Here is a 14,355-nt window from a genome sequence, read left to right as displayed (position 1 = left end):
CTCAACTGAAAGAGATAGTATTCATTTTTTCAAGAATAGTAAAATTATCACCAAGAGTCGGAAAGAGAGTATTTAGATTTTCACATTTACCAATCCTAAGAAACGAATTAGATATATAACATTTAATTAAGCAAGCTAAAACATTTAATACTAGACTATATGCTGTATTATTGTGTAAGATCCAAATAAAAAGGCAAAGACATAGGAACGTTCATTGCATCCCCCCACGCCCCCACCCCAAAAAAGAATAAAAAGAAAAAAGAAAAAAGAAAAAAGAAAAAAAAACAAGAGTCCAAGTTGCTATATATAGGGGGCATGGTATAGCCTTGAAGTGTCACAAGTTTGAAAAGAAAAAAAGAAAATGGGTTCAAGGCGTGTAGGTGTATTGACCCTAAGTCTTGTTATTGTAGCGTCACTGGTGTCCGCTGCAATGTGCGGCGTTCCCAGAAGACCCGTTGATGTTCAATTTGGCCGTAACTATATTCCCACTTGGGCCTTTGACCACATCAAATACTTCAATGGCGGTTCTGAGATTCAGCTCCATCTTGATAAATATACTGGTAATGTAACTGGATTATTATTATTATTATTATTATTAATGTTTAAATGTTAATTTAATTAATTAACTATTGAAAATGAACAGGCACTGGATTCCAGTCCAAAGGTTCATACTTGTTTGGTCACTTCAGCATGTACATCAAGATGGTTCCTGGTGATTCCGCTGGCACTGTAACCGCTTTCTATGTAAGATTCAAAAACTAAAATAAAATAAAATAAATACACTTTTCTCTTTTTTCATTTTTTTTTCTTTGCTGGAACTTTTTAATAAAATAAAAGATTAAACAAATCTTATTTTGTTTTAAAAAAAAAACAATGGGATTTTTTTTTCTTATGCTACTGATTGAGACCTAATAAATTTGTCTAGTGTGAGTGTGTTGTTATGTAGTTATAATGTGTCTGAAGTCTAAACTCTGAACATTGGTTGGTTGGTTGGTTGGTGTGGGAATGAATGTGATTTTGAATATTGACATAACACAGTTGTCTTCACAAACTGCGGAGCATGATGAAATAGACTTTGAGTTCTTGGGGAACAGAACAGGACAACCTTACATATTGCAAACCAATGTCTTCACCGGAGGTAAAGGTGATAGAGAACAGAGAATTTATCTCTGGTTTGATCCCACCAAAGAATACCACAGATATTCAGTTCTATGGAACTTGTATCAAGTTGTGTAAGTAATCTCAACTCATTCTCGTTAACATTTTGAGTAATGATACATGCAGAATGTTAGGAGCCAGTAATTTGTGTGATTTGTAGTCATCAAGTAATTATTAATGATATTTTTAATGGTGTGAGATTTCATCTAATAGAATGAGATTACTCACTTTTCTTTTACTAGTTCCATTCTGGCTAGAATTTAATAAAATTGCCGGTTCCTTAAATTTTTCTATGATACATATCCAATTTTTTTTAATCGAGTTTAACCAAATTAAACCATAAAACTTGAAATAATATTATTCATAATTAATTTTTGTTGATTAGACTAAATTAATTAGACTTAATTAACAAAAATACTTAGATGTGTAGTATTATTTTAACATTTTATATATACACTTCATTTATAAAAATATTTTCTGTGTTCTATATATTTAACTTCTTTTTAATGAAAATCGGTTTAATTAAGAAGATTAACATTTTTTACAATATCCGAGAGTGAGTGGGAAGGAAGGATGGAAATGATAAAGTTAACTAAATATTAAACTGATTCTTAACATCTTTTATATGTAAATATATTATTTCATCTATGCATTCCTTCAATTTATCTGTATTTATAATAAATTTATGTTTCCTATCGATCTTATTTTTTCTTTTGTTAAACTAGTATATTAGTATATATTCCAAATATATATATATTCATTTAAGTGTATAAATAACATTATCTTTCTATCTTTAAGAAGGAACAAAAAAAAACAGCATGTGAATGGCGAGACATCTAGTTAATACTTAATAGTTAAAAATTTTTCAGGTGAAATCTTTATTACCTAAAGGGGATCATCATTTCTCCCAACGTGGGACCTAAAATCTTTACATAAAATCTTTCACGTGCCTTGTGTTTTTTCATTTTATTTTAATTTTACTTTCAAGCTGGATCTCGCAACTTTCAAGCTTCTACTATATATATATATAAGTATAAAATTTCTACTTCATGTTTAATTATAGTTATTTAGTGTATTCATTATTATGTTTTTATATAAATTATTGTTCATTAATTAATTAATATAAAGAAAAAATCACCATGCCTCTTCTTCTATGTATTTATAATTTTTTCTCAAAATGTTACGAAAGATGAAAAAAGAGTGGGACCTAATTGAAATGAAATGATGATGATGTGTGTTGGAAGGAGGGTAAGAATTTTCAAAAGGAAAAGAAAATATTTACAAAAGACAAAAGTCACACGAATCCTTTTCACTATTACAAGCATCGTACCCCCCCATAATAATTTTGCTAATTTTCTCGTAAAGAAAGGTCCTTTTAGGGGGTTGGTTTGTTTTTTCTTTTATTTTTAACATTTTATTTTAAATCCTAACACTCATTTTTTATATATACAGATTTTGTCACTTCAGTATCATAGAAACTTAGTAATTGATGTTGTCACTTCAATATAAAAAATTTTGATCAAATTTAAATGATATATTAATTTTAATAAAATGTCGTTATCCTCTCTCTAAAAGCTTATGTGAAAGAAGCACACATAAGCCTCTAATTTTTTATTACAAGAATAAATAAATTTTTCATCAAATTAAAATATTAGTAACAAATCTGTACTTTTTTATAAATGAGAGATACATAAATAATTATTTGAATTAGCACCGAGGAATTTAAAAAAATATTAGGAAATCATCAGAATTTATTATTTTTAATTATCACTTAGTCATTAATTTAATTTTTTTAATATAATAATTTAACAACATATTTTATTCAATATTTTTAAATAATGATAAAATTTTGATGGCTATTTAGTATTTCTCTGAAAGATTTATATATATTTTTTTACAAAAACCAAGAATTTATTTATAATTAAATTTATTAAAAATTTTATTTTATGTTTGGAATAAAAGATTAAAAATTTATGAAAAAGTATAGGTAATCAATAATATTTTTGAACAATGTAAATTAATAAGGTTAAAAGAGTAAATTAATTTTAAATTTAATTAATAGTATTAAATTAGAGCGTAATGTATTTTTTATTTGATTGGTAATTGTTTATGTTATTTAAGATGGTCATTTTTGACCTAACACTCTCCGAAATTTATTTATCATTTTGTCTAATTAATGATAACCAATCTATTATCATTTCCAGAGAGAATAACCCCAAAGAAAATTTGTGTATATGAAAAAACAGGTTCTTTGTGGATGATGTACCAATTAGGGTGTTCAAGAACTGCAAGGACTTGGGTGTGAAATTCCCATTTGACCAACCAATGAAAATCTACAACAGCTTATGGAACGCAGATGATTGGGCCACAAGGGGTGGTTTGGAGAAAACAGATTGGTCGAAAGCACCATTCATAGCTTCCTACAAAGGCTTCCACATTGATGGTTGTGAAGCCTCCGTTGAAGCCAAGTTCTGTTCCACTCAAGGTAAGAGATGGTGGGACCAACAAGAATTCAGAGACCTTGATGCTCTTCAATGGAGGAGGCTTAGATGGGTTCGCCAGAAGTTCACTATTTACAACTATTGCAATGATAGAAAGCGTTACCCTACTCTTCCTCCTGAATGCTCTAGAGACCGTGACATTTAATTTAAGAATATAATATAACATTATAAGATATGTGATTTCTTATATACCTTATATTATATTCTTATTTTATGCATTATTGGTTCTCTTATTTGCTTTCCTATTATTGTATTGGTTATATTACCACTTACCTTACCACATTTATTGTCATGAGAGCTATGTAATTAAGAAGTGGAGGTTGAACTTGAACACAGACTCAGTAGCCTCTCTCTCTCTCTCTCCCACATTCTGTAATGTATTTTACTTATTTTTATATCACTATATATTATACTTCTTCTTGTCTTTCTTGGATTGATGGAGGATAATAATAACTCTAAATTCTAAAAAGTGATCTACCACCATATCATACACGATTTTTAAAAAATAAAATAAAATTTCAAGGTTTTTAGTGTGACAGGCACGGCTTCATGTGGAGCTTCAGATAATTAGTTTTAATTTAACTAATTTTACTCTTAAGATTTGATGGTCTTCATATGTTCACCAATAATTTAACTAACTTTTATGTTACTTATATATAGTTCAAAAAATATAAAAGATAAAATGACATTTTTTTTCTAAGTATGATAGTAAGTTTTTAATTCAACATACATATTGAGTATTATAATTTTGTTAGATAGCATTTAAGTTTAATAGTGTAATAAGTAGTTAGGAAACATTTCAAGTACTTAATTTTAAAAATATGATATTTCAGTAACATTAGTCATTAATATATAATTATAAAATTATAATCATATTACGATATATACCAGAATTAGTCACTACAATTATTTATTAGAATAGAATATATATTAAAATAAATTAATATATATATATAAATATATAATAATTAATTTTAATAATTAATTTTAGTAGTCACATTATATTTTTTATAAAATTATCGAAACGCTCTTAAAATATTTAAAAATTTTGAATGAGATATTTTGGTACAGAAATTGAGTAAATCATTCATGTGTAATGTTAATAATGGCATATCTAAGTTGTTGATGAGAATACAGTTGTATTGTATTGGATATCCAAATAAAGCAGAATATATATTTGCAGAAAAAATTGTGATATGAATATGATTGAGTCTGATTCTCTGGGCCCAAAAAAATGACAATGTAAGAAATGGAAAAAGGGGGCTTCATAATTCAGAAAATAGGCACAAAAGAAAAAAAGACACTGGACCCGGTAAACGTGGCAGCACCAAGCACTCACTCACCCATGTGAAAATCTGGCTTTGGTGCTGTTGCAGCTGCACCAAATAACAATTAATTAATTAACTAACTAATTGGTTCTTTTTCTTTAACCAATTTGAAGAGCTGTTTGCGCCACCATTATTTGACATGTCTAGTTAGGACTTGGCATTGAACATGGTTTGCTTTGCCACTCGCACATGCCCTCATTTCTCTCTCTATATGGATGTGCCTAATAATAAATTAAGGTTTTAATAAAAAATGCAAATTTTAAAATAATAATAAATTTTTTAAGTTTAGAATAGTAATAATAATAATCTAAATGCACAATTTTTTATTGAGCTTTATCAAAAATAGTAATTTAAAATTATTAACAAATACCTTAAAATATTTGTAGCAAAATATAATAATAACGATAATAATGATATAGCTATATATTATGTATCATTAAAATTACTAATTAATAAAAAGTTTTCATAGAAAAAAATACAAAGTTTAAGTTTTATTGTATTTATTGAATATCTATCAAAATAAAAATTTAAAACTTTTATTAGTAGTAATTTTAATATGAATTTTTAAGATATATATTAGCATAATAATAATAATAATAATAATAATAATAATAAAGTAGTACATAATGACTAATAATAACGAATTGAGATTATTCACCGATAAGTTATAGTTCAAATGACATTATCTCTCCATACTTATCTAAGAGGTTGCGGATTTAAATTTTTTTATTTTTGTTAAAAAAAATTAATTAAAATTTTTAAGTAATTAATTCACTAGTCTATTTAATTAATTGTTAAAGGTTTGAATAGTGCATTGTGTATACAATCATTTATTACCCAATACTAAACCTTTAATGAAACTTAAATTCATGGCCAATTATTCTTTAATCTATTGAATCCAAACCAAAAATTATAATGACTAATAATAAAGCATGTGTAGCAAATTAATGCATGGAAGGAGGGGTGGTGATGGAAACCAGACAGGTTTTAAGTTTTAACTTTCCACATAATGAGGTCAAGTTGTGACTGGTGGATCGGCCGATCAGGTTCTTCATGTCAATATAAGATTGGAGAATTTAAATAGAAAAAAAAAATGATACTAGTTGTGCACTTGTGCCAATCTATGTCTCATGCATATGCTTCAAGGCGCGATGAACGGTTTCAATACGTAGGAAAAAAAATTATGTATTTTGTGGGCGAGGTTGATAACAGCAAATAAATGGGAAGGCTTGCATATTTTTTCTAAACAGGTGATTAATAATTGATTTTTATTTTTTATTTTAATCAATATTGTTAATTTTTATTTTTTAACTAACATATTTAACAAAACTAATTATTCAATCTTGCAAGTTAATTAAAGGTTATAATAATAAAAAATCTTATTGATGAAAGTCTCTAGGGTTTTGTTCCGATTTTATCTCAAGAAAAAACAAAGCACAAAAACAAAAAAATGTTTAGAAAATAACACAAAAACAAATAAAAAAAATCAATCTCAAATAGAAATACACAAAATTTTTGTCTAGTCTAAAACAGGACACAAAATTGTATTGAGATAGAATTTTTTTAAATTAAAAAAAATACAAGTAACTAATTGTGTATGTAGCTAGCTAATTTAGTTATCTAGTAGCTAATTTTTTAAAAACCTAATTTTAAATTTTAAAATTAGTTTTGCTACCGCACCAGTCGTATGTCGGCAGAAGCTGCACGTCTTTCGCAATCGACGGCGCATGCGAGAGCAACTACCGCGGTTAAGTCACTCACAGTGTCTTCTTCTTTCTCCTCCTCTTTCACCTTTTTTTCTTCTTCCTTCTTCTTCTTATAGGTATTAGATTTTTTTTTTTAGTTTCGATATTTCTTTTTTCTAAGTTTTGGATGTGTCTTTTTTATATGCTTTGGAGGTTTTTTTCTTATGTTCTGGATTTTTTCTTTTTAAGTTTTCAATAGTTTTTTAATAGTTTTAGATTTTTTTCTTAGTTTTTGGATATTTTTTTCAATAATATTAAATGTGTCGTTTTATTAAATTTTGGATATTTCTTTTTTGTTATGGTTTAGATGTTTTCTTTTTGTTACGCTTCAAATTTTTTTTTTAGATTTTGGATATTTGTTTTGCAATAATTCTTTTGCATTCAGCTTTTATTGATCTACCACCACTTTCTCATCTTCTCGATCCTTCTCGATCTATAACACTGACTGCGCCTCCTTTACATTTGCCTCCTTTGGTCATATTAAGTGATGACGGATTTTTATAAATAATGGGGTCTAGAAATTGGTAACGATATACAAAGTTAGAAAATAACTCTAAATTGGAGTCAATGTCATTGTCTTTATCATCGTTGCTTTCTTTTCCTTTGCTAGTAATTTATGCATTCGGCTTCTATTAATCTACCACCACTTTCTCATCCTCTCGATCCTTCTTGATCTGTAACACCGACCGTGCCTCCTTTACATTCACCTCCTTTGGCCATACCAAGCAATGACAGATTTCGACAACTAGTGGAGTCCGAAAATTGGTAATGGTATAAAAAGTTGGAAAATAACTCAAAGATAGAGTCTAACTGCTAAGCATAAATGCGAACTTTCGTGAACTCCAATCAAATTCCACTGCCTCTGAAATTTTGTTAATTTCTTCTTCATTATCATTATCATCCTTTTCATTTGGAATCATTATACTTTCTAGAATTTAAGCAATAACAATCAAGAAGTCTTTCATACTTGAAATCAACTCGTGCCTGAGGTAGATCCTTCCTACTAATCCAGAATCCTGTTGGTAGAGGATTATAAATATTTACTGCCACTCTTATTCTTAAGAAATGTCTCACTATCACATTTTCTACTCTTGGGTCTTCATCTTCTATAAGATGCCCACATGTTGCCTATCATTATTGCTGTTTTCTTATTGAGAAGCTCTAACGGCACCCCATGCACTTGAATTTAGAACTCCATGTGCTCATACTTCAACTCATGAACTGATTCACCTTTGTCCCATAGTTGTAAATTAAGAAAACTTTCCTTCATGCACTTACTTGCATGTTTTAAAGTTAATCTCCTTCTCTGACATGATTTTTTTCACCAGGTTAATGCAATCTTTATCATAGTCACTGTGCTCCTCTATGGTCAGTTGAATACTCTGTCTTCGATGGATTTCGAGCCCTTTGTAGCTGCTGGTAGGGGTGGCAATATGTACCATACCCGCGGATATCCAACCCGACCCACAGCGGGTAGGATAGGGTGCGGGTTAAGCCTCAATCCTACTCGACCAACCCGCACTCTATATATGTATATATTATATACTTATATAAAAACATGTTTTAAGTGGATGTTGAACCAAAAACCCCTCACTAAATGTAAAAGATCCTTAGCCACTAAAAGAAAATCATTAATTGATAATTTAATAAATTTTTTTACATAAAAGTCAGTTCTATTTTAAATTATTATCAAGTTATATAATAATAGTGTATCTTTTCTATAACCCGCGGGTAGGATCAGGTACCAGCGGGTTAAGAGTGTGTAGAGTAGGGTTGAATTATATAAAAATCTCAATCTGCGGGTAGGGTTAAGGTTGGATCCAAATTCTACCCTACCCTACCCATTGCCACCCCTAGCTGCTGGTTCTTCGCTTTGTCACTCCATAGTTGTCTTGTGGTTGAATTTATCAGAGTTTATCTTGTCGGAGATATGCACCATTAGCGGAGTAATCTATTGCAGTAGTCGAGGTCCAAACCCAGCCCGAAAAATCTCTAGCTAGAAGAGAGGGGTTAAAAATGTGTATCAAGTATCAACTCTTTAATATTATTTGGAAGAAGAGTGAACAAACTATCTAAGTATTGGAAAATTATTTAATTTTTTAATTTATTTGTAGGTAATACATATATTAATTATAATCATAAATTATGCTATTTTAAATTAAATGATTTATATAACAGTGATCTTATTTATTGTTATAAATGCTAAATTGAATAAATCATAATTATTTTTAGACTTGGTTTGCTAAAGTTTTTTCGAAGAGGTACTTGTGCTTTTTAAAAGCTCAAGCTCTTCAATTTGTGTTTGGTAAATCAAAAAGACGATGTGCTTTGTATTTGTAGTTTTTAAAAGATTGAGATACTTTTGAAAGTACTTAAGGTAGAGCTTTTTAAAGTTAACTTGTGTTTTTCAAAATTTAAAAGTCTAATATAACCTCGTATGTTAACTAATTTTTAAATTTAACGCTTACATTTATATCTATTATAGTATTTTTAAATTTTAAAAACTATTTTACCAAACGCAATTATTGTTGCTTATGTTTATTGAAAGCTATTTTTAATTTGATTTACCAAACATAAATGCTACAACTTTTAAAAAATCATCTTTTAAAAATTAGCTTTTATAAGTTATTTTTAAAAAGTAAAAATTTTACCAAACTAAGCTTTAATTTGGAATTAAATGAGAATAAAATCTGATAGTATTTTTATTTGGCTTTAGATACTATTTTTATTTAGGTTTTAGAGTTTAATGAATGCCATATTCAAATATAAATAGTAACTTCATGGTTTCGATCCCTAAGACAACAAAACTGTCTCTGTTGCTCTTTTTCTATAAGAGAAGTTACAATTTAGTTATATCACAGAAAATTTTAGTTAAAAAAAATTGAAACAACTCTTCTATCACTTTTATAAGTATAAAGACACTTCCACATTGTGATATATATTTTTGAAAGTTTAATATAAATAATCTGAATTATAAAACAATTTATTGTAACACTAAATGTCAAGTGCCATTATGCCAAACATATTCATTTTTACAATCGAAATGAGGGAGGTTATCACGGAGCTTGCCAACAGGAAGTCAAAAATCATGCCAAAGAGATTGCTCCATCTATCCAGTACACCATAAGAAGCCTTCCTTCAATCAACTAAAGGCTTAGACAATGCTTCTCCAATAATTAGAAAAATTATTTTGAATGTGTAAATCTAAGCTGCAACTATTCTTCATGTATATATACTCCTAATAAGAACATGAACCCAAGATTTGGCACTACTAATGAGAACCTGCCAGGACAGTTTTTCCACCAAAAGAGTATTCATAGAATGCATTTTTCTATACCAAGGCCTCTGAAGTTTTTAGGAGAGATTAATATATCTCATTTGAATAGGGAAAGACTTCTCCCTTCGTTCCTACCTTTTCACAAAAGCTGACGCATCACAATTTATTTTTTTACAAGCATAAGTTGGTAATAAATAAATTTACATTTGATAGATTGGAATGGAAGAAACAACAGACGCTCTATTAAGAAGTCTACCCTTTTAAAAAGCCAATCTTATTTTAATTTTCTCAATGATTTCTTGAGCACATCTTTTACTGGTATAAACATGGCCTAGGTCAAATTCCAAGTATTTTTAAAGTTTTTGAATGAAATGAATGCTAGATACTCCAATAAAGATGTCTCTCTATGCAGAAATAACATTTTTAGAACAAAGAGCTTTAAATTTTATATGATTTACCTTTATTTCTGAAATCTTACAAAAAAGTATTCAATACATTCATAACCATCTTAACCTAATATAAAGTGATCACCAGACTATTGCATTCCTCATAAAAAATTTATAAACAATCAAACAAGCCAATCTTTCCATACATAAATAAAATGATTCTTTGTTTATTAACTATATATTTTGGCCTATGTATATTAACTGTAAATTTACCAAAATTCAAGAATTCAGTATAACATACATAAGCTAGTAATATATATATATATATATATATATATATATATATATATATATATATATATATATATATATATATATATATATATATATATATTCATCAATGCTAAATGCAACCATATTAAATAATAGATAATTATGTCAAAAAAATAGTAGATAATAATACTAAACATATCAGCTCTATATTATTATTTATGAATTTATTTTTCACTTTTTCTACCATCATGTGTTACAAATTGTAAACTAATTTTAATGAAACTATCGATAGTAGAAGGAATAATATACTATTATTTTTATTAATTATGAATAAAGAAAAAAGTGTTTTGAAAAATCTAAATAAAAGATTAACCTTGTTCAGTTGTTTGTTCAAACAAACAAATTATGATCAACCCCACAGGAATAGTAGTAGAGGTTGTTTGCCACCTTATACTTATTTTATTGCCTAAAATGTAAAATTCAAACATGGCGGAGCAATCTCTGACTCTTTAATCTCGGAGACCATAACCTTTTGGACTCTTTGGAATAAAAAGTGCATAGTAATAACAACAAAGAAAAAGTGATCAGGACGGGTCCAAAAAATTGTGCAGTGTGGACCGTATCACCAAATAATGCATTGTTACAACTTACTTACTTACAAATATAAATTACATTTCTCTCAGAGTCGGTGATATAGATTTTCTCAAAGTAATAGGTCACTGTTTTAATTAACCAGGATTAAAGTGACTGTACTGAATATAATATATAAAAATTATAGGCTATTAGAGGAAGAGAAAGAAAATGCCAGCTGCAAATAATGTTCTCAAATTTGAAAACATCTAACTAATACAGTATTATGCTGTTTCATTCATACTATTTTGGTTTTTTCCTGTTAAATAATAGAGATTGGGACTGGAACTCAAATATTTAGTTACAAAACGAAACAAATGTTTTACTCTCACTTCAAGATTCGAGTAATAGACTCTCGGTAATAAACAAACGTTAATAAAAAAAAATGGTGTTTACTAATAGTTTTGTATATTCTTTTTTTTTTTTATAATTATTAACTGTAAAGGATATTAAACATTTTCTTTTGATATTTAGCTATCGTAAGAATTATTTTCTAAAATAATGAATTTTTTTTCTACACTAACAGTCATGAAAATGAATATTAGTTTTCGTTGTAGTGAACATATTGCCATTTGCATCATATTGCCAAGAATTGTGGTTATTCTGATTCCACTTGGTTGAAATCCAAAACTCAATCTTAGCGAGGACTAATAAGTAGGTGCTGATTGAACATAATCTAAGCGAGGACTTCTTGTGTTCCCAAACCAAAACTCATCCAAAATTACTGATAAAAGATCAGCATACTACTTTAACTAATTTCATTTCATGTTGGTAAAGACCATTTCTTTTTTGGAGTCAATGGTATGGGCCTAAATTCATAACTTCTTCTTTCAAATTTCATGAAGCCCAATATAGTCGATCTAATAAAGCTCCGATTCTATGTGAAATAACAAGTAACAGCCCATAAGCTAACTGAAAAGAGTGTTACACCGGCTCTGCAAACCATGACCCAAAGTGGTCACTAAGATTGACGCTGTGTACTAAAATCATCTTTAAATTATACCATATTAATCATTGATCTGTTTTTCGTTAACGCCACGCTGACATGGCTTGATGACGTCAATCTTTGGTGACACGTATCACCTCATGGTTTGACCACGTGTAACAATATAATGACGTGTTGGTCAGCAACACGTGGCATAATGACATGAGTGGTTATGTCACGGTTATAATGCTATTTGCCACGTGTCTGATCATGTTACGTGTCACAATATTATTTGTCTATATGTCATTCACTATGTCATCATTACATATGCACCAAATTGGTCTCTTGCTTTGCATCAAATGACTCATTTTAGTCATTGAAATTGAATGTCATACATCAAATTAATTCCTTCGTCAGTTTTTTCTCTTTTTTTGTAAATTTAAAATTTTTAATATTTTTTATACACTAATTTTAATTATATTTTTTATTATACAATTTTTTATAATAATTTTTTAATTAATAATTTTAACTTGTATCAATAGAGCACATGTTAACTAAATCCAAAACTTTATTATTGTTTCTTGTATTTATTTGTATCTGTTTTAATACTGTTCAAGTCATGTCTACAATAAGTGCTTATATTAATTAATAATGTAATATATGAAAGGACTGCCTAAATAAGTTATAAATAAAATGAATTATTATAATCGACAGTATAAATTTATCTTATTGAGAAGTCAATTATATAGGAAATCGGATACTCTTAAAACGGATGGTAATAATAAATTTATATTAGTTAACAAGTGTTTTATCAAATATTTTTAAAATATTTATTAAGGTGTTAAATATTTTAAAAATTGTATAAAAAATATTATTATACTCTTACTTACACTTTTTACTGAATCAATATCAATATCTTATATAATTCTTTTAATAAAATATTGTAAAAAAAATTTGTATAATTAAAACTAAAATTTTAAAAATATTTTATATAAATATTTGTATTTAAATAATTTGTAAAAAGATAAAATTAAAATGAATGTATTTAAAGATATTAAAATTTTTGAATTTATAAAAAAAACTAACAAAAGAACTAATTTAATACAGAACATTTAATTTCAGAAATTAAAATAAATCATTTGATATAAAAAAAACACGAAGGTCACGTCTGAGCCAAAACGACGCGAGGAGTAGGGGTGTGCATGGCTCGGCTTGACCCGAACACCCGGTCGGGTCCCAAACACTTTAGGGGCTAATTTGGTGTGATTTCATTGGATTTAGGGTCAGGTAAGGACCTCAAAAATAGACCCGGACATTATTTCGGGTCGGGTCCGGGCGATAACTCGGGTCACCCGAAATCGTTCCGGTGGTCCAGTCATTATACACAATTAATATTTTGTGTTATTAGTGATTGATAATGGCTATTATTATGTGAAATTTAAGTATTGTAAACTTTAATATTTTGTGTTATTAGTCATTATATATAAGACTATAAGTTAATGTTTTATGTTTAAAATGCATAAGATTTTAGACTAATGTATATTCTTGTATTATTTGTATTGATTTAAATATTTGATGTTATTAGGTAATATTAGTATTGATTATGGTTATGTTTTAATTTTGGAAAAGAGTTAATTCTTGTTATATTTTTCTAAGTGAATTTTATCATGTCAAATAATGGTTGAAGTCTTAGAAATTTAGATATTTTTACATGCTAACTTACAAGAAGGTATCAAGGTAATAATGTTAATGGCCCGGTTTTCACCCGATTTTTACCCAATATAATTGTGGCCCGAAAGAATATAAATTTCATCGGATCTAGAATCAAATTCGAATATAACAAATAGGTTCAGTATATATTTTTGGTCAGATTTATGTCATATTAAACCCAGTTTCATGTGGCCATGCACACCGCCCTAACGAGGGGGAATGACTGTTGTCTTTGTCAATTTTAGTAAAGTAGAGGACACAGTGAATTAAATAAAAATCTTCGTCGACGTTTGGATTACGAGTTAAATCTTTTTAATTATGAACCAAGTTTTGAATGTGCAATATTATTGTTGGATTATGTCAGGTATCATCACATTATTGATTATTCGCTAGTCAATCTTAACTCTAAATAACTTCTAGAG

At 28.2% G+C, this 14,355-nt stretch overlaps 1 protein-coding gene across 1 annotated transcript; it reads left to right on the top strand.

The window, feature by feature from the left end:
- The first annotated feature begins 327 nt into the window (after positions 1-327).
- On the top strand, positions 328-4,083 carry LOC130936167 (xyloglucan endotransglucosylase/hydrolase 1). Its single transcript, XM_057866191.1, has 4 exons — positions 328-560; positions 644-744; positions 1,039-1,232; positions 3,405-4,083. Exons 1-4 carry the CDS (start codon positions 362-364, stop codon positions 3,802-3,804), a joined length of 894 nt encoding a protein of 297 aa, XP_057722174.1. The 5' UTR covers positions 328-361; the 3' UTR covers positions 3,805-4,083.
- The last annotated feature ends 10,272 nt before the right edge of the window (positions 4,084-14,355 follow it).

Source organism: Arachis stenosperma, chromosome 6, assembly GCF_014773155.1.
Source record: "Arachis stenosperma cultivar V10309 chromosome 6, arast.V10309.gnm1.PFL2, whole genome shotgun sequence".
Lineage (NCBI taxonomy): Eukaryota > Viridiplantae > Streptophyta > Magnoliopsida > Fabales > Fabaceae > Arachis > Arachis stenosperma.
This window is presented reverse-complemented; position numbering and strand designations above follow the sequence as displayed.

Coding starts and splice junctions, on each gene's coding strand:
- LOC130936167 (XM_057866191.1), top strand. CDS start 362: ATGGGTTCAAGGCGTGTAGGTGTATTGACCCTAAGTCTTGTTATTGTA. Junction 561..643: donor CCATCTTGATAAATATACTG/GTAATGTAACTG, acceptor GAAAATGAACAG/GCACTGGATTCCAGTCCAAA. Junction 1,233..3,404: donor TGGAACTTGTATCAAGTTGT/GTAAGTAATCTC, acceptor ATGAAAAAACAG/GTTCTTTGTGGATGATGTAC.